The following is a 21,187-nucleotide window of genomic DNA, read 5'->3' on the forward strand; positions in this document are numbered from 1 at the left end:
GTTTGACCAGGCGACTGTATTGCATGATCACGCCACCAAGGGCCGTCATTATATGTTACGTCCTGCGTTAACGGCGCAAGACGTGGTGATGGCGTCACCAATTTTAGCAACCAGCGCTGTCACTATATCATACGATGGCATATTCTCTCGATCATAATACCTTGCAACACTTCAAGTTGACATCACGACAGGTGGTTCGCACGAATTATTACGCATTTATGGTTTTTTATCTTAAAAATGAGAAGCTACTACAGTCGGCCCTCCGAATGCTTCTATAGAAGGAGCCACGTGCGCCGAAACCCGGCGTTCTCCTGTCAAGCGTGCTTCACCGCCGAGCTTGTAAGGCGGGAAAGAGGTAGCGGACGCTGCATCCTTCCGCCGCCGCCTCGGAAGCTAGGAAGGAAGGAAAGCGAAAGCGGCTCTCTTTGTTCCAGCCCCTTTCCCGCTTCTCACCGTCTGGCGCGGAAAGGCCGCGCTCCTTTTTCGTTAGCCGTCGCCGCTGTTCCCTTTCTTTGGCGGCCGCTATCAGCGCCGTTCTATAAGGTTCTCTCTCGTGCGCGCCGGGTTAGCAGCTGGGGGTCAACCAATGAGCGTGCCGTGCCGGGCATACGTAACGCGAATGTCGCCGGCGCGGTTTCACGCGCGAAAGCCGCCGTCGAGATACGATCCGGCAAATCTCGCCAGCGCACACCTCCGTCGCTGCGCCGCTGTAACCCCCGCGATCTTTGCACGTGCTCTGCACCACGAGACGCTCTGGTGAGTCACGCGTTTCTATTCTCGCGCAGCTTCATACTTGCCCGCTACTTGCATTGTGGTCACACACCTTGACCGATCTCTGCGGTAAACCCTCTAGGGATTCCGGGCTGAGTCCGATATCGTTCTGCGGCACTGCGCAGGGCAACTGGTTATTCCCGCCAGAGCACGTAGGACTCCGAGAAGCCGCTAACGGTCGAGTATACAAAAAGGTCGTCAATGAAATCGATGACCGATTCCCTCGCGTCTCGGCCGGAAAAGATGGGCACGGCCAGTGGTGTCGTTAGGGCCATGGTCGCGGACTGCCTCGATGTCCGTGGCCCAAGAGCGTGGTTCTTGCCATTGGGCGCCAAGTGTGCGGGTTCGGGGCTGAGGCTAGCCGGAGAACCCGTCTGGGAGGAGGCGGAGACCGACAGAAACCTTGTTAATTGATTGGAACCCGGGCCGCAACTGCCCGCTGTTAGCGGCTGCCGCGTGCCCCGAGCGCACCAGCGGCCGTCATTGTACTCTTCTTTCTGAGGTCAGCGCACTCACGGCCGCCGCTCCCACAACCTAGACAGCAACTTTTTTTTTTAAATATCAGCTTATTTAGGTTCTTTTAGAATTTCCGTGCATCCGACAGCATCTGCGGAGTCATCAGAGTTCTGTTCTACCCTGATAAGCCGGATGTGGGCACATTAAGCTTTCCATGAAAGCGTTTGCATAGGGACTCATTTGACATAATCTTGGCATGAAAATTTCGAGTCAGGTTTGCCAGTTATAACGTTGCTCGATGTAGAGTGGCTTCGGGAGTGCTTTCAGCTTCGGAAAGCTAAGTTGAACATTGAATGGTTACACGCTGTAGGTCCGTAATCCAGCGACCAACGAATGCGGCAGTAGCTGCCAGTCCTATTTTACCTAGCTTCGAGCTCTTTCGCGATACCCATGCAACATATTTGTGACGCGCCGTAGAAAACCACCACGGTGTTGTGGAGGAGCCTTATAAAAAGCTCCAACGCAAGTGAGTACCGTAAACCACGCACGTTCAATACCCCGGTCGCTGCGGGTCAAGCAGTCCGTCAGGCTACTTCCGGTTTCGCGAATACACTTCTCACTTGTTCGAAAAGAAAGCGATACTGCGTAGCACCGATCAGCACCGGTTTCTCCAAGTTGATCGCACGATGCATTGGACTCAGTGAAATGTAGCTGATGATGACCACTGAACTGACTGGTTCGCACCAGTTACAATAAGTCTCCAGAAGCTTCGCAGGGTTTTGTTTAGAATATAGCAGTGGAAGGCTGCAGATTACCATTCGTTACATCAGGCTCCCACATTCCATGGTTTTTAGAAGTATATGTTGCTTAATCTGCCTGTCATACGTGACAATGATAATTTTTGTTGTGTACTCATATCGCGCTGTTCAACTAGTGTGACATAGAAGCCGTTTGTCGTTGCATAACTGTCGATCATGCGAATGATGCATTGAAGCTGGACAACGAATGAAATATTGCCGTCATGTGCAACCAGAAAGAATACATATAGTTCCAGCTAAGTGTCGGTGGTAAACCTTTTTATATTATTACAGGTGTTCTGCGAGTACCCGCCAAGGCGTTAGTGCCACAGAACTAGCATAATTAACTATAAGAATGTTGAAAGTCATACTTAAGTAGGAGCCCGAATATGCAGCAGAATATTAAATGAGCGGAAATTCACCAAAATGGCTGTGAAAGGATTCTCTCAAATATGCGCGGAACAACTGTTCCCCAGAATGCGTGCACGATTTCCTCGGCGTTACGCGATTCCAGCGTCCTTGACCGACCAACGAACGCATGAATACGGATTGTAGTAAAGGCCCTTGTTCTACAACTGATTTGAGATGTTTCATTTTGTCGCGTACACAAAAATAATAAATAAATAAGCAATCATTCGCCTTCAGCGCGTCCAAAATAAATGAACCAGTTTCACAATTATGCTGAATGTCCCCAGCAATGAAACGATGGGTACCAACGTGCCTGTCTGTAATCGAAGGCCGACGGCCCATGTTGACGTGAATGTCTTTTCGTAAGATAATATTTCGTAAGATAATAAGATACATTTTTCGTAAGATAATATTGTCAGCCAATCACGATATGAAAGGTATTATTAGCAAAGCCAGTTTACCAATGAGAACGTAGTATTACGAAAGAGAAGTTTTGTGAATTGGGCCACAGCTCTCTAGAGCGTCATTTCTGTAGTGCAGGTGCCGGACGATCTCGTTTATTTTCTACTGCCTACTGGAGGCTCTTGCACTGACATCGAAAAATACAACTTCTCGCTTACTTGAATATCAACGGGCCATCAAAGACGACAGTATAGTGCACATAGCCTGAATTCACACACAAAAGAAGTGTTCTTGCGAAACAATTCTTAGGAAGAGTAATTCGCAAACAATTAATAGTGCTGTGCATATCAAAATCGAAGGATAATGACCGATTGAAACAAAAAGAGATACTTATTGAAGCTTCGTAAATAAGGCTCTCTTTTTACAAAGCACGTAATAATTGTTTTGTTCTCGCTTCGCCTCACTAAAACAAATTAAAAAAAAATCACAGCAACGAACCTCATTTCACAGTTGCCGAACTGGGATTGCCATTTGTACAGCAGCTGACAGCTTGATTCAGAGGTCACTATAATGTCATATGTTAGGGAGCTTCCTGAAGAAGAAATAAATGTGCTGCTGATAAAGTAAACAATTGAAAAATGTTTTAATAAGAAAAGCATAAGCTTCAGTGAATTAAAATCAGCTTGATTGGTTGTATATCTCGCCAAAAAGAAAGTTAAAAATGGGTTGGATATATTTCACGAATGCCATTGCATTGCGCTGATAAACTTCATGGCGTATTCCTTAATTTTATAATCAGTTTTCTTTTTGTTTTCAAACACCCTAATCACTTATATTTGCTATCCGTGAACCTTTGCTAACAGAACTCGAGCATGCCTAAAGACCTTTAAAGTCTTAGAATTAGGGCTCCATTAGAGGCAATAATAATGTATAATAAAACAACTATGGCGAGGCATAAAATAAGGGTAGTCAGCTTAAAACATATTTCTTGAATATTGAATAATGATGAAACTGAAAAGCAAAGCCTTCATAGTTTTTTTTTTAAGTCAATTCCTTTTCTCACGCACAGGGGCAACAAATGAGGCAATACCTCGTATTTATAATTAGCTTCTCTGCATGCTACGCCAGTTGATGTAACGGAATCAATAATTTAGAATTTGTCATGGTACAACTTAAGCAGCATATTTTTCACGTTCTCATCTCCATAGCCTTCAGCTTCGTACTCTCTCTTCTCGTCGTCATGTTGAATCTCTAAAGTTTAGCGTCTTGAATTCAGCTAGTTGGTACATGCTTTGCTTTTCAGTTTCATCATTATTCAACATTAAAAAAAAACAGTGCAAGAACAGGATGGAAACGAGAAGACACAAACACGGCGCTGTCTCTCTTCTCGTCTCCGTCCTGCTCCTGCACTGTTTATTCTTTCAAACTGTAAAGATTCTTTGCGCTCTCATTCACTGCCCACGGTTAGTTTTACTCATCAACTACACCACTGCTGCCAAACCAACATCCACCAGACATCATATTGAGTCCGACTGGTTGAGCATGTCTCCTTTTAATCAACGAAGAAATGCGAACACAGTATATTCGTCCACACTATTCAAATATGGAATGCTTTATCCGACCACGTGAAATCTTCACCACGTGATTAATTCATTGATTAAAATAATAATTATTGATCTTCATACCCTGTACACTCTGTGTGTATTGCAATTTTTGTATTCTCCCTCCACTCCTGCGATAGCCCTTCAAGGATGCAGTATGTTGAAATAAGATAAATAAATAAATACTTTTGGATATGGGAATGGTCCACCTCGGTGGTGCAGTGACTACGGTGATTGGCTCCTGACCTGGATGTCGAGGGTTCGATTCCTACCCCGGCGAGCGCTTTTCGATAGCGATGAACTGGTAGAGGCCCGTAATTTGTGCGATATCAGCACTCTTTAAAAAAACCAGGTGGTTGAAACTGATGGGGCCTATGGCGCGCCTCATAACCACATCAATATTTTGCCACGCAGAATTCCAGGTAATATTGCCAAAACTTCTGTGGTTGAGCAAAGCGCAGACTACGTGGGGGAAGCCTGTTGCATAACGCCGTTAAGGAGAGCCGCCAACGAACTGGGTCAAGGCAGAGGAAGTGAGTTGCGAAACAATGCGAGGCGAGTCCTGTGCATTGCAGTAGGCGATAATTTTCTCTACGTGTATACACAGACAGACACTCGCAAGACCACGGAGTATTCATGAACGATTGCCACGCCTCCATTGGTCATGGCACAAATCCCGTGCACAAGCGAGCTCATTCACTGATAAAGTAAAGATAAAAAATCACAGCATATCCACGGAGTGTATGATGATGAGTGCGGCGAAGCATCCTTCCGTCCGTCCGTGTGTTTAACCGTCCGTGCGTTAAAAAGCGATAAAATGACAAGAATTAATCATTTGTGCGATGCAAATGCGCCTACGAAGCAATACGTAAGTTTTAAAAAATTTCTGGAATTGAAACTTATCAACCATGTTGCTGCTTAGAGAAATATTTCTAGACACTAGTTTGCACGTTAAGAAAACAGGAAACTTTTATTTTTTTTGTGATCTAACCACATAGCCACATTGCGGCGGTGGTGCTTAAAATTGTGTGGCTTTTAAAAATTAATCAATAACTTAATTTTCCACTTGGTGAGGAGCAGTGGGCATGGCCTGACTCGGAGCGCCATAACTTGCGCTTTAAATAATTTGGCAGAAAACCGAATAATTGGAGTGAGACTGCAGTATCCATGTTATAACGGCCAATAACCCATATTAGCAGTTATTTAGCCATACTGAACCAACGTCAGCTTGCAGTATCCGACGTTAGCCATTATTCAAGCAGCGTTAGCCAACACCACCCAGTGTTAACTATCGCCCGTAGTGTGCAAGCGAATACGGCAGTTGAATCCACATGACTTTAATTGCGGCGCTCTTATACTGTACTGCCTAGCACTGCCTTGACTGGCTCCGAGGTTGACACTCTTGCTTTTTAGGGGCGAAGCTCCTTATAGCGGCACCCGTTCGTCCCCCGTAGTTAGTAACAAGTATAACATTTTGACCTCCAATGTGGTGCCGGTGAGAGACTTCTTCTGTGCGTTGTTGAACAATAAAAAATAGTGCTCAATGTACATGTCAATGACTGCTAATGGGGAATGAGAGACAGGAGCATTTGGCTTTTAGTTAACGCGCAGGCTGCAATCACCATTAGCAACCATTGGCATGTACATTGAGCACTATCTGACAAGAAAGGGTTGCTACGTTATACTCGCTGGGTGTAACCTCCTTAGCTTTAGAAAGGTTTAGCGAGCGTTGAGCCGCAGTGCCATGAATACAATGAACTTGTATATACCATGAATGAACTCGAGGTGGTTAAAAATGGGAAGTAGATACGAAGCGCAAGCCGTAAAAAAGTAAAAGCCGAATTCTCCGCCTCTCATTTCCCATTACCAGCCATTGTCATGTACATTGAGCACTATCTGACTGAAAAAGTTTGCTACGTCATACTCGCTGGGCGTAACCTCCTTGGTTTTCGAAAGGTTTAGCGAGCGTTTGGCCGCCGTGCCATGAATACAGTGAACTAGTATATACCGTGAACTCGAGGTGGGTTAAGGTGGGAAGTGGACCCGAAGCGCAAGCCATAAGAAAGTGTGCGTGTGCCGCCTCTCGTTTAGTCCTTGGAATGTCCGCTGGATGGCGGTGCTTCTATATGAGGAATATAAGATGAAAAGATGCGAGATGATGGTACTTGGAGTGTTGAATAGATGGACGAACGGACACATAGACAGATGCATGGATGGACGCATGAACGGACGCAGAGGCGGCTGCATGGACGAACGCAGGGACGGACGCACGAACAGACGCACGTACGGACGGGCTGATGGACGCATGGACGGTCACACTGACGGACGCATGGACGGACGGAAGCAAGAACGAATGGACGGACGAATTCTTCGCCACACTCCTTATTATTAACTCCGTGGATATGCTGCATTTTTTTTTTTATTCTGTCGGAAGTTGGGGACCGTATACCCTATTACAGAGCTCACAAGGGGGCGACTAACGAAGACATCGCCTTGAAAAGCCAATAATTCGGCCCTCACTCCCGCGTGAGAGCAACCTCTCGTGTTACAGCACGACCGCCGCTAGGGTATATTCGCGTTTCTCACGAGACGCAAGGGGGGTTCCGTTCGGAAGATCGCCATGCAAAGGCTATTCCGAGACCGAGCGAAGGTCACGGCGAAGGACAGCGCCCAAAACAAGGCCCCAGAAAACACCCGTACGAGAAGTAAGCAAATGGAAAAGAAACTATGGACCGCGCGCAAAGGCGTTACATTTGCCTCACTTAGCGGCTCGCATTCCCGCCGAAGTATCCAGCGCGCGCTCATGGAAACAGATAATGGAAGGGGAGACTCGCTCGCCGCTCTCCTATGCTCTCATCGTGACACACAAACAACGCAAACACACGGCGTCACAAATAACGCTCACACTTTCCCCCTACGTTGGCGGAGGCTCTGACCCAGAAAGACGCTGGCACGAAGCCGCGAAGAAGGTGTGGTATAGAAACAAAGCGAAAAAAAAAAACGAAAATGGAGTTACAGATAGTGCGAGTGGAAGCCGCGGACAAAGGGAACCGGCCATAACGTGTTACGGGAGAAAAAAGAGTCAATTCTCGCCGGGTCAACTGACCGTGGCATGCAACGCGATCGCATGCCCAGCCTCGTCTCACGGGCATGACACACAGCCTCGCCCACTCTCGGGCCGGTAATGGATATAATGTTCCTCCTTACTTGTTTCGCGGCGTGCCGTAATAGGAAAGGGAAACGCGCGCATGCGGAAGCTACTTCCGGGTCTACGCCGCGTCCCGTCGCGCCTGAACAGGAATTGTAGAACGCGAACGGAGAAAACAAGCTGACGGCAAACAAACAGGGACGATGGTTGACCGCCTGACCGTCTTTGGGACGGCCCAGTCGAGGGTGTTGAGGGGATTTTATGTAGCGCACATTTATTGTTGTTTCCCTTCCACGAATCACACGACTGTACACTGAGGCCACGACTTGGGCTCAACGAGGATCGGACGCCTTGATTCCGATTGACGGCCCAGATACCTTGATAGTTAGGAAAGTTCGTGAACAGAGGGTGTAGATACTGACGTTTAAGGAGACTACCACGTTTACCAAACAACACTAGTTTTTTTTTTTTTTTTCCGAAAACAGTCGTTCATTCAAAAGGTGGGTAATGCAGCGGAAACATACAGCTTTATAGACGGCCACGACAGACGAATAAAGAAGAACAGATGCGCCGATTTCGATCGATGGCCCCGATACCTTGATAGTCAGGATAGTTTAAGAACAGTGGGGGTGTGTATTATTTCCGGAAACTAGCAATAACCGTCCTTCTCCACGCCAAAGTGAAAGATTCTTCGACAACAGCCATAAATTGAAAAAGTGCGGCAACGCAGTAGAAACATATAGTTGTACAGAAGCCACGATAAAGGTTCAAAGTTGAGCAGACACGTTGTTTTAGATTGATGGCCCAGGTACATTCATAGTTACCAAGCTTAGGGAAAAGAGGGCCTATAAATAGTGCTTAGGGAAACTAGCATCGCTCCCAAACAAAACGAGGTTTCTTCGACAACGGCCGTAGGTTCAAAAGGTCAGAGAAGCAGTAGTTGAGGTTGAACAATAATATCGGACACTGCTGCAAGCAACTATACCGATGGTAACTTTCTTTCTAACAGCACGAATATTATATAGAGCGTTCTATGGCGCGTAGGCTACGAGCCGATTAGCGATACTGCTTGCGCATGTGCTGCCTTCTTCATTTTCTGCAATGAATCGATAATTCACAATTGTAGAAGGTTGCCTATCCGAAACAGCTCGAAAAAAAAAATATCAGAACGAAAATATCAGAAGAGTATAGAAAGATAATGGCACGACTACAATAAAAAGCAATGTAGCCCCTCAATATTTCTATACATCAGGATCAATGTTTAGGCCTATAATTCAGTCAATATGTTTCTCGAAGCCTGCACGCTGGATCCTCTTGGAAACTGACTTATATAACAGACATGGAAAGTCTGTCAAGTAGCACCCGCTCCCCTGCCACCTCGTTTCGACTCCCTTCATCATCTCAGCCAATCGGGAGACTAAGTTTAGTTACTGCGGACCACTAGCTGAGTTGAGTTTGAAACCCCCGCCTTAGTTGTTGTCGTGACAATGCCGAAAGAACATAAGAAAGTCTGCTGTCGCTCAAAGAATAAAAATTTCCGTCTGAAAAAGAACTCCCACGGCCAACTACTTATGAAGTTTGTGCATTGTATAAAAATACTGCTGCAAAAACAGAAAAAAAAGGATGTGCACAGTATTTTTCGGACGGGTAATCGCACCATGATTATCAGCGTGTACCTAATTCATCGTAATTACACGGCAAGGCCACAGTCCCCGCGCTCTCATTGAAAAAAGCTTCGCAGCTTCCTGGTCTGCTCTAATGGAGCATTAAAAGAAACTGGGGCGGACCTCGAGCCAATACCACTGCGGGCAACGGCGTCGTAAATTAAGAAGTGGTGCGAAATCACAAGTAAGCTAGCACAGCTATAGTCCCCATTTCGCCGCAAGCTTTCTGTCGAGTCGGGGAGTTCCCGCGGGTGGCTGGACCTCATTGTCTCTATTGTTTCACATGGACGAGCAGCAGCAGCAGTGTAATGTAAGAAGCCTTGATTCTACGCGTGATGGCCGGCACAGCTCGGCTTCGCGAGGGTGTGGCAGGGCAACCTTCTCGCCTGCATGCCCGCATCACGCGGCGTTTGTTCGTGCATTCAAGTGGGCCCGTGTTGCTGACCGGGTTGTCTGTAATGTGAGGGTGAACTGGTAAATCCACAGACCAGGAAGTACTTCTCGTACGCAGGCGAGAAAACACGTGTACAAAGTGCACGTGAACGCACACACGCGCACACGCATGCACAACATACCCGCATTTTTATACGCACTGTCACAACCAGCACACGCTCATACCCACATTCACTCAATAACACAGACCCGCACGTACAGATATAGTGTATATTCACGCACGCATACGCGAAAATTCACCTGCAAGTGCATATGCGTCCACACGAACAGGCACACATTGTTATGCACGCCATGTTCATGCACATAAGCACGCAGGCATTCACGCAAACTTGATCCTTAGTTACTGGCACAGTATAGCCTCGGCTGCTTTGGCAACATAAAACATCAATTAACTAACGAACATTCGCGTGCATTTAAAACACAAGAAGCACTGAACACTCATGTACGCAAACGGGCACACACACATACACACACACACACACAGAGAGAGAGAGAAGAGAGAGAGAGAGAGAAAGAGAGAGAGAGAGAAATGCACACGGCATGCATGCAGTGACGAACATTATGCTTCGAAACTTACGAAAAGTGACACTAACGCTGAGTGATTATCGTAAATATCATCACCATGTGACCGTAATCAGGCTCCTCAGCAAGGTGACACAACCTAGAAAGCCACAAAGAGACTTTCTCGAGGTCGCCCGCGAGGGCCACAGCATTCGCGATCAGGCGGCAGAACGCCTTTACATCGAATAGTATGCGGTCAATCAGTTCCAGCCAAAGTATTGGATTAACCCGGAGACGACATCCACGAAGCAATAACCAGAACAAGTGCACGAAAGCGCTTCTAAGGCCGGGAATGGGAAGATAGCATCTGCTCGAAAGGTTCCCGTCTGCAGCGACTGAGGCGTGATAGAAATCGAGTGGATTAATCAATCAATAGATAAACAGTAATTTAAATAAATAAATATGCTTGCGCCATTGTTCAAGTTGAACACAACATCTGGAACAGAGGGGCCGGTTTTTTCTTATAGCCTCGATAGGAAGCCGACGGACAGTAGAATACGGGGAACCATCAGATTGAATTGCTTATTTTCATTTGTCCATTAAAAAACTGTAGAGAGGTTCGATCACACATTTATATCGTCCCCGCATGAACTTTCATTCGTCCATGACATTAACGCACGTGTTTGGCATGATTTCACTCCTTTACAATGAGCGCTGCGCGTGCACACATTAGCAATACCACTAAGAAGCTCGCAGGTGCTCCAGAAGCATAGTAGAAAAACAATAAGTTCATCATTACACGGGACATTTTTTTTTTCTGAATGCAACATAACCAACGTAATGCTTGGCCACAAAAGGAATGGCCGCAACAAAACCTTATTTCTTTCTGTAATACTCAATGTCACCTGCAGCCAATGCGAAACAAGAAAACAAAAAAGGGCCCATATTTGCAAGAACATCTGACTTTTACCCCCGTATTCAGAAACGCTCCTCGACTCGAATTCCATCCTTCACTTGACTGAGTTGAACACTACGTCGCTGCTCGACTGAAATTGACGCTGCGCTTCTCAATGATCGCTGCAGAATATTGCCGATATGCAGTGACTTGGTCTGCCAACAGAGGGCGCTCCCATGGACTTTTTCAAGTCGAGGAGTGCTCTTGAGTGAAGGAGCGTTTGTGAATACGGGGGTAAAACTTTTCATAAGGTAACACTTGCACCAATCGCGATGCGTGGCATATCATCAGTGAAGCTGGATGACCTACGGGAAAACGAATTTATGAAAGAAAAATTGCGTGAATTCGGCCCCGGCAGATTGCTTTGATGATCGATGCAACAGTTTGCGCTTGTCGACGTTAAAAGTGGGTTCCTCTTGGTTGTTTAATTTTTCTATTCACGAATACCGCCTTCTTGTGTCATGTCGGGCATAAGACTTGCTCGTGGCCCAGTACAGGATCATTTGAGAATCGTTTTCTGTTCAGATTTGGGTGCACGTTAAAGAGCCCTAGGTGGTCGAAATTTCCGGAGTCCTCCACTACGGCGTCTCTTATAATGATATGGTGGTTTTGGGACGTTAAACCTCACATATCAATCAATTATCATGAGAATCGTTTGCTCCCAAAAGTCGTTCTATAACGAATATTATCATGACGGTTTAGATAAGATTGTGATATCTTGTCTTCCTTGTCTTCTAGGGCAACATATCGTGGTCTGATGTAGGAACGTTGAACAAAAAAAAAAAAGATTGAACTCTTTCGTACGAATTTCTGAGAGCATATACCGAGAACGGTACCGCGCAGTCACTCATTGTGTCGACAGCCCCAGTTCGATTAGGTCCGACTGGTGAGCGTGCCCCGCCGCGGTGGTCTAGTGGCTAAGGTACTCGGCTGCTGACCCGCAGGTCGCGGGATCAAATCCCGGCTGCGGTGGCTGAATTTCCGATGGAGGCGGAAATGTAGGCCCGTGTGCTCAGATTTGGGCGCACGTTAAAGAACCCCAGGTGGTCGAAATTTCCGGAGCCCTCCACTACGGCGTCTTTCATAATCATATGGTGGTTTTGGGACGTTAAACCCCACATATCAATCAATCAATCAATCCGACTGGTGAGCGTTACAGATATTTTGGCGATGAGACATAATGAATAATAAAAGATGTAAAGGATTTAGACCAAGAATGTTCACTGAATCGTTAATGTTGGGCTCACAACTCGCCGTGGTGGTCTAGTGGCAAAGACACTGGTCTGCTGACCCGCAGGTCGAGAGATCAAATGCCGGCTGTGCCGGCCGCATTTTCGATGAAGGCGAAAATGCTTAAGGCAGGTGTGTTTAGATTTAGGTGTACCTTAAAGAACCCCAGGTAGCGGAAATTTCAGCAGTCCTCCACTACAGCATCTCTTATAAATATATGGTGGTTTTGGGGTGTTAAAAGTCAACTATTTATTATTATAATGTTGGACTCATGATACCCTGTGACACGCAGTTGATAAAATAGGAGAGAAAATGGTGGTCTTACTTTCTTTTAACTCGATAACACTGAGGTTACACAAAATCTAACCTGACACTGGTTAAACAAACTGATCAAGATCAGTTCGTTCAATTTCACGATACGAACGCACACGCGTCATTGCTCGTATAAAAAAAACACTGCGCTTCTCATGAATTATTTCTGCAGGAACACTTCTGATGGGTGGTGTCACCGTCTACTTTCTTGTGACGGTTTATTTAGTATAGGGGGAGTGTTCTACTCGGTTACAGCATTAGATAAAGACCACGAATGTGTAGAGAACAAATATTTGAACTTGAGGTGGAAGCCAAATAACACTCTTCTGGTTTAACTCTTAAGCACCATTATGTGTCCTTTGAAATGGCCTCAAATCGTTGCGTCGGCTTTGCAAGCTTTTAGGTACACGACGCATTACTTGAGCAGCGGGGAGAAAACAGCGATCGTCATTTAAAATAGCTTAAATATCATATTATGATTCTTTCGAGACATTCGAAAATTTGTGCGCTGTAGACCAAGCGCACCAACCTGTGAGAAGATTTCATGCGCAGAAGCGTAAAAAGTATATGAAGTCGTGCGCTACGAAATAAAAAAAACGTAAGTATGCACTTCTCTTCTATTGTAAGTGATCCATTGACCAGCTTGAGGCAATGACTACAATTTTTCTCACATCCGTGGAGGGCTAGGTACCATGGATGTATACGGAAAGACCAGCTGTCACAAGCACACCTTGAGTCCGCGTTTTTCTTTTGGCTAACTGAAAGAGCAGCTCCTTTGTAGGTGAACGATGCGAACTCGGCCCTCCATTTTCTGTGTTCACGCGCCGTTGAGTGGCTTTTGTTCGCAGAAACAGAGAACGTAAGGACCACGAATGGATTTATATACTCTCAAGTTACCGGTGACGCTCGCTTCGCTCTTGACTTAGCGCTCTATGACGTTTATACATCTGCCCAGCAAGTGGGTAGCTCAATAGAAAGTTTAACAAATACCTGTCAGCACGTGGATAGCTGTTTCTCACCGGAAACTGCCTACACCTGCGGGATATACGTTGCTTCGAAGATATAGTGGAAGAAAGTGCCGTGAAAAGAATTGTCGCTGTCTGCTAACTCGTCATCATGGTATTGTAGAGATTGCCTCCCTCTTTTGATGCTTTCAACTTCCGTTTTCCGCCTGGAAAACCCAGAAATGGGGAAGGTGGAGTTCATTGCGTTCTTGCTATGGGACCTTTGAGGTACAAGTTATGGACCTCTCCTTTCGCCTAAAGCGTCTGGTGCGATGCCTCTAGCGTTCCATCAACGCTTCGTATAGGCGCGACCCCAAAGTGGTATGAAAAAGGCTTCGAAAGCTTCGGTGTTTCCTTCTTTGGTTCAAGTGCCAAGACCTCATAAGAGCCTAATTCAAAGGCAACGAGGTAGCGTTTACGTTTGCAATGAATCATCGAACAATCGAGCTATTGGCTATTGGCTATTGACTAAACGCGCCTTGTACTTAAAGCCACAACGCCGCCGTGGAAATTGGTGTTACGCAAGACCATTCATTTGCACGGTCCCAGTGGATAGCCGGATACATTGTCGGTATGTAGGAGAGAGAGGAGGAACACAGGAAAGGCCCGGGCCAAGCAGGCTCCTTTCGAGTGGTCCCTTTAAGGTCACTGGATCAGGAAGCGAAGCCCAACATCACGGCGCGTCCGAACATGGCTGGACGCACGCTATCCGACCCGGCCTAATACGTCACGCACCAACGATAGTGCTCGCCGGCGCAGTTTCAGAAGGAACCAGCATTGGTGCATTTGTTGTTGCTTGCCGCTTCAGCTTCTTGGGCTTATATCCCCGAGATAAAAAGCTGAACCGGCCATTTCGAGAGGCACCGAGCCGTGCGTGCCGCGAAGGGGAATAAACACCAGCGAGAGAGAAATGTGCGGTTGTTGGATGACCGCCTTCTTCTGAAAACAAAATAGAAAGGGAGAGAGAGATAAAAGAGGGGGGTTCTTTCTCGCGCGCTGATTCCTTTTTAAAACGCGACCTTTCCTCGAACGATAACGCGATTTGCCGCGGACGCTTTTTTTAAATGCAAGAACTTACAATGCAAGCGGGGTCGGATCAGAGAGGAGAGCTTAGAAACTAGACTGCGCATAGGGAGCAGAGGGTAGCCGACATCGGTGCGAGGCAAACACTTTTTGCGATTTTAGAAAGTAGGAAGCCGTGGCAGTGTGCGTGCGTTATCCTACTCTAAGGCTTTACGCGAACAGACCAAACTGCCCGAGATGAAAAAACGTTGCTCTAAACTGTACGCTGTGTTTTTCCCAGCTGCCGACTCGATGCAAGGGATCCCCACTGGCTTACCCCCTTCCTGCTGCAACCGTACGTGAATGCCATCATTCTCATTCATTCAAATCATAGGTACAGCCGGCTAAATTTTTAACTATCGTACGCGAACGGTGATATTTCTAGGCGTCAGCGGCGTACGACAAAGCCGAGTTGCAAACAGGGTGAAGGTAAGCGCATGCCCAGAATGCGTGCTCAGCTGGACCCGACAGCGCGAGTGGTCCAACAGTTTCGGTGGTATTTTCTTTCGCGAACATGAACGTTGCAGCCACAAATCGAGAAAGTAACATTACAAGATACGCCCACGCCATCACTGAGGAGATAATCAGTACAGCGTGGTTCATCTCCAGTGCGCCGATTCGAAGGAAACCGAGCTTGGGCCGAGCTGAGCGCGCTTTGTGGGCACGTACACCGTTTTTAGAGTCACTGGAAAAGTGACTATAACCATTTTTGCAACTCAGCTCCGTCGTATGGCGCTAACGCTCAGAAAAGACGCCACTCGCGCACGATGGTTACAGATTTGGCCGGCTGTGCATCGTATTCCCGATCACGCATACACTCCTTCAGTGATTATATTGTGCGAGTAGAAAGGCCGTGTTAAGAGGCACTGCTAAAAAAAAACAAATAAAAAATGACACCGCTTATTTGTTTCCACAGTCAGTCAATCAGTGCGTATGTATTAATAAAATGAACAGAGAGAAACTGAATTATGTGCAATAACTACTGTCCGCAAATAACTCATTGATTAGCTGTCTAGGAGGAAATATATACTAGATCCTTAAGAACCAGTCAATGTTTTCTGGGGCGCGACCATAATACAAGCACTGTCTGCACATGAAGGTATGCTTGTATCAGGTGTTCAAACGACTGCGGCATGTCTCTATGTTCGAATAGTCTGTATAGGCTCCATCCAGATGATCGGAGCGGGCCATCTCATCGCCTCCACAGTTAAAAAAAAAAAGTTCCTTTTAGCACTCAGCAGTGTTCTCCCAAGGGGAAGGGGGAAAGGGGGGGGGGGTCAACGTTACTAAAAGTTCATTCTAGTAACGTATGGGGGGGGGGGGGGTGACGCCAGTCTGACGTGCGCACCCATTCATGCAGGCTCGTGTACACCCGCGTTTGATGAGGGAATGCTACAGACTAGTTGTATCCGACTATAAGGCGCTTGATATGTTTCGGGCACTCAGTGAGCCAGCGTTCTTCGTAAGCTGACATTGCCCTGCTATGTGGTTGCTCATGTGATGCAACGTCTTCTTTACGATGCAAGAAGTGAAAGAGTGTGCATTCTAAGCTTCAATGTGCAAGCGACAATGAAGCGGGCCTTCAGAGTGAGGCACCGTGAGGCTTGAAAGAAAGCGTAAGCACAGACTCCACACTATGCTTATTCCATGCAGATAAGTTGCCATTCTTTTGGGAGTAGAACCTTTGACCTCCGCTGAAAGATACTGATTTCATCTTTATGCAAGTTAATCGGCAGTTCGCTCACCCATATATCAATATAACATGCCTCAATCATGATACGCGTTTCTTCTTTGATATGCCTGTATTGCAAATGAGTTCTGCGGAAACCCACAAGGTGGCGAAAGGGTTACAAAAGAAAACACCCCGTTAGTCTCGGGTTCGAACCTCGGACCAAGTTGAATTTTTCGGCAACTAAGATGCTTTTCTTTCTGAGAAATTTGTAATGATTTCTTTGTGGCTTCGTGCTACAAACTGGTGGTTGTCTTTTTTCCCTTTCCTATGTTGGTAAAGATGAAAACAAATGCATGAAGATAGAAACGGATATTTTCACAGTTATATTTCAAGCAGACTCCCCCCTCCCCCCTTTTTTTGTTAGATTGAAAAGTTTGCATAATGCATGGGCATGTGCAGATAAGTTTTCGTGTCTTCTTGCTTTTCAGCCTCTGTGCGCATCTTGAGTTGTTAGCGTGCGTTTGTGATGTCCAGACTTCCTCTTTTTGGGTCCGTGTTTGCACGCCCTGTCTTTTTAGAGGGTTTTTCTTATTGTTGTCAACTCGGACTTAGCGACTTAAGCATCGAAAACGCGGACATAGCTAGGGTAAGATGAGCCTCCCGCCATTAATATAAAGAGCCAGAATTTACAACAAAGTAAGCTGCCTGTATCGCGAAAGAAGCGCTGCTGCCCCAGAACATGAGATGAGACAGCAGTTTTCAATAAATACCCAGAAAAACCTGAATTGCTGTGTTTGTTAAACTCTTTAATACAAACGTCAAGTACAATACAGTATTTTATTAAAATGAAGCCATGTCTGATACAAAATTACATTCATCATTTCCATAATTCGTGGTAACCATAGATTTCTAACACTGCATGCATGGAAGCACATTTACACCATTGTAATTGATAATTCGTTATACCAAGAACTGACTGTATTAAAGTTCAATCATTCACTTCATATCAGTTACGGAGTGATCAGAAGCAATGGGATAAACTGGTTCAACGGTAGTATAATGGTTAAATTTCTCTATATAACGACTTAGAGCAACTGAGCTTCATGTTTTGGCCACCACATCAACTCATCTTAACTATCCAAATCCGTGTCAAAATGACTCTGGCCGCACTTACTAACCTCCACGTTTTATCGGCCTTTGCACTGAAGGGACGCAGCGTCAAACTTCACGCGTGCTCACGTATCTGAAACCCCATAAAGATATCGCATCTAAGCGCGCACACTGTGCGCTATGAATCCAGGGGACGTAGCGCAACAAACAATGCTCGCCGCGGTCATTCTTGCCGCTCACGCTCGACCTTTCCTCGTTCGATCGGAACCACCATCGGTCTCGCGTGGCGCGGCGACCTTTAATCTCGCACTTCCTCGTCATCGCGTCGCGATAGCGCGGGGTGCATACACACACGCCCCAAAGGCAGCGCGTCGCGAAAGCGTGCTCCCACCGCTCTCATCGGCCGCCGACAGCACGTGCACGTCTCTACTTCCTGGTATCGTGGCAGGTCAAGTAGAAAGAAACCAGGGGCGGAAACACAAAACACCAGAGGAAGCGAAAGAAGAACAACAACAGGAAAGTATCAACGTCCGGTCATCGCCAATGCGGAAGTTGGCTATCGCCAGGGAGGAGGAGGAGGCCGGGAGAAGGTGGCGTGGAAAGTAAGCGCGTTCCTCGGGAGTGCTCCACTTGGCGTATTCGCGATTACGTGAGCGCGACGCCGCCCGCTTAGAGCACGCGAAAAGCTTGTACGTACCGCGCGCGTATACGTAACGTAATACCGGCCAGCGCCCGCGTGGCTCGGTGAAGAGAAAACATATGAAGCGGATGCGAGAGGATAGCGCAGCCGGCCGCCGCGTCCTTCTCCACCGGTCAACCAGGAAACACGGGAGGAGATGGACACTGCGGGGAGCGGGTAATAGGTTCAGAGGGTGAGGGAGTGTTAGCCGCTGCGGGCCGCGGGAGTTCGACGTGCAGAAAGAAAATGCGAGTCAACAGAGCGCGCGCGAGTCAAGATCATGGCGAAAGGAAGGAAGTGGCTGCACGGACAATGAGCGCGCTTTTCGATGTGGCGGCGACGGCGCTAGGCCAACACCTTGAACTTGAGCGGCGCGCCGGCGCCGAATGCCACTGGCCGCGTTGTCTGGCCGAGTCCGACTTGGTGTGGCATGTCGAAACCGTTGTTTCGTTTTCCTATTTGGCGGTAAACGTCGGCTTGGTGCACCCTTTTCGTCCTCTAAGCCACGGCAGTGGTGATTACGATGTGTCCAGAGTGATAGATTTTTCGTATATATTCTGCGGCGCAGTTCAGGCATCCGCTGGTCTAGGGGTTATGGATCCCCGAAACTGTCTGAGGTTCTGAATATAGGGCATAACTATATGCTCGAGACCTTAAGAGGACGCGTCAGCGTCAGTCGATGACATGCAGCGGGAAAAAGTAAACAAAATCACACGCATACAAAAAGACAAAACTCGCCTCTTTCGCCCAGCCTAAAACTAGCAATTTAATGAACGACGCTATACAGTCCAATTCGACAGCTAACAGACTGGTGATTGATTGATTGATATGTGGGGTTTAACGTCCCAAAACCACCATATGATTATGAGAGAGGCCGTAGTGGAAGGCTCCAGAAATTTCGACCACCTGGGGTTCTTCAACGTGCACCCAAATCTGAGCACGCGGGCCTACAACATTTCCGCCTACATCGGAAATGCAGCCGCCGCAGCCGGAATTTGATCCCGCGACCTGCGAGTCAGCAGCCGAGTACCTTAGCCACTAGACCATCGCGGTGGGGCAGAGAGGATCGAGGTGTTTATAACGGGTGGAGACGACACATCCATTGAGTAGAAAACCTATGCTATTCAAAGTGTATGAGACCGTACTCGGCGAGCTTTTCAGCCACTGGGCATGCAAACCGTTTTGGAGCCCCACTACACCCTGCAGGAGACACATGTTCGCGAAACCCAAGGACAGCCGCACATCGGCGGGTGATCAGTGAGGGATCATCTACAAGTACGATACGGGAATTATGAAGCAACATAATGATATCGGGCAGGAAAATACAAAAAAAATGATAAGGGAAGGATGGACTGTAAATGTCGACCAAGCATCAAACTCTTAGATGGAGCTTGTTTAACGCTGCCTGAGAAGGCCTAGCTTTGGCCTAAATAATGCGACAACGATAACGCATCAACGAAAGCGAAAGGAGTGAGCTCTGGAAGCATGGTTCATTCGCCAGGAGGCATCGGTTAGCAACAGCTACTGCAGCCCCTAGCGAATGTCCACAATATCGTATGTAAGTAATGAACTGATGAAAGTCCGCTAATTTCTTTATTAGTTTGTATTGTCGAAGCATACTGAGGATACCATCTGCATAGGAGGCAGAATGTCTGTCATTTTGATAATTACTATTGGGCCGGAAGAGACCTTTGACAATTAGTTACAAAGAAGTTCATCCATGACAATCTGGTGCAACAGTTACTATTTCTTTTTTACAAAAAAAAATTTTTTTTATTTTCGCAAGGAAAGTTGAGCGTACTCATACAGCTCCGCCGCGGCGGTCTAGTGCATAAGGTACTCGGCTGCTGACCCGCAGGTCGCGGGATCGAATCCCGGCTGCGGCTGCTGCATTTTCGATAGAGGCGAAAATTATGTAGGCCCGCGTGCTCAGATTTGGGTGCGCGTTCAAGAACACCGGATGGTCGAACTTTCCGGAGCTCTCCACTACGGCGTCTCTCATAATCGGACGGTGATTTCGGGACGTTAAACTGAACATATCAATATATCGTACTCATACAAGCTCAGCCTTGTGGACATCATCTCGTGCATCTGATAGTAGTCGTTGCTGAGTGTGTCACCAACTTATCGGCTGTAGCAGCAAGAACATCTGAAGCGATATATTTAAAACTTTCGCTCGCATGCTGAAACTGCACGTCATAACTCGTGACATCACACCTTTGGTTCAGTGATCAATCACATGTATGCGCGCGCTTTTAAGCAGGAACAAAGGTAGCCTCATTTATTTCGTATTGCGCCACCTTCTAATATTAGGTTTCAGTGGTAATTTTTAAAGCTTCCTGGAGAGCCAAGATCCACGTGTGCACCATCCGCAATTTTTTTCAAGAGCGCCCCTTTATCGACTATTTTTATCACCATGCGGCCATATATAACTATTAATGCGTCGGCCCTATAGGACCGGCGCATTAATGCGAACTTAGATAACAAGCTGCGCATTATAATGACTGTCCTCGTTATCAGTTATACATTCCCGCTTTCTTTTCCGCAGTGATTTCCATTGGTATCGATACCCATGTTGATGCGCAAGCGCTTAGTCAAGCAAGCGAATATAACGTACTACGAAGTATAATTCGCGAAAATCGAGACTACACTTCCTTATTGTCACGTATGCCCGCGGCGCATCGCACTCTCAAAGGTGGCGAGAACAACATGCGTGGCGTGAAAAACAGTGGCGCAATGTGACAGATAGAATGGAATGCACACGGCGTAACGCCGGCGGAAACGGCTGCGCTGGACGCTCGCTGTCGAGTAAATTGGCACGCGGTCACCGAATACTCGATTCAGATCACGCAAGTCGCAGAAGGCACCTACCTATCCACATCATACACATATATCTGCGGGTGAACCCGGCAAAAAACAAAAACAAAAATAACGATAGTTTTTTTTTTGTATAGAGCTGCAT

At 46.9% G+C, this 21,187-nt stretch overlaps 1 protein-coding gene across 2 annotated transcripts in view; it reads left to right on the top strand.

The window, feature by feature from the left end:
• The first annotated feature begins 643 nt into the window (after positions 1-643).
• Positions 644-21,187, top strand: part of LOC119172599 (acetylcholinesterase-1) — a 57,216-nt gene continuing 36,672 nt past the window's right edge. The window contains exons 1-2 of one of the 2 annotated variants that reach the window (XM_075892104.1): positions 644-756; positions 15,006-15,059. In XM_075892104.1, coding sequence (XP_075748219.1) covers positions 15,017-15,059 — 43 coding nt within the window. In that variant the 5' untranslated portion in view covers positions 644-756; positions 15,006-15,016. The remainder of the gene's footprint in view (positions 757-15,005; positions 15,060-21,187) is intronic. The other variant, XM_037423755.2, reaches the window with a different exon arrangement.

This window comes from Rhipicephalus microplus, chromosome 4 (assembly GCF_043290135.1).
Source record: "Rhipicephalus microplus isolate Deutch F79 chromosome 4, USDA_Rmic, whole genome shotgun sequence".
In the NCBI taxonomy this organism is placed as follows: domain Eukaryota; kingdom Metazoa; phylum Arthropoda; class Arachnida; order Ixodida; family Ixodidae; genus Rhipicephalus; species Rhipicephalus microplus.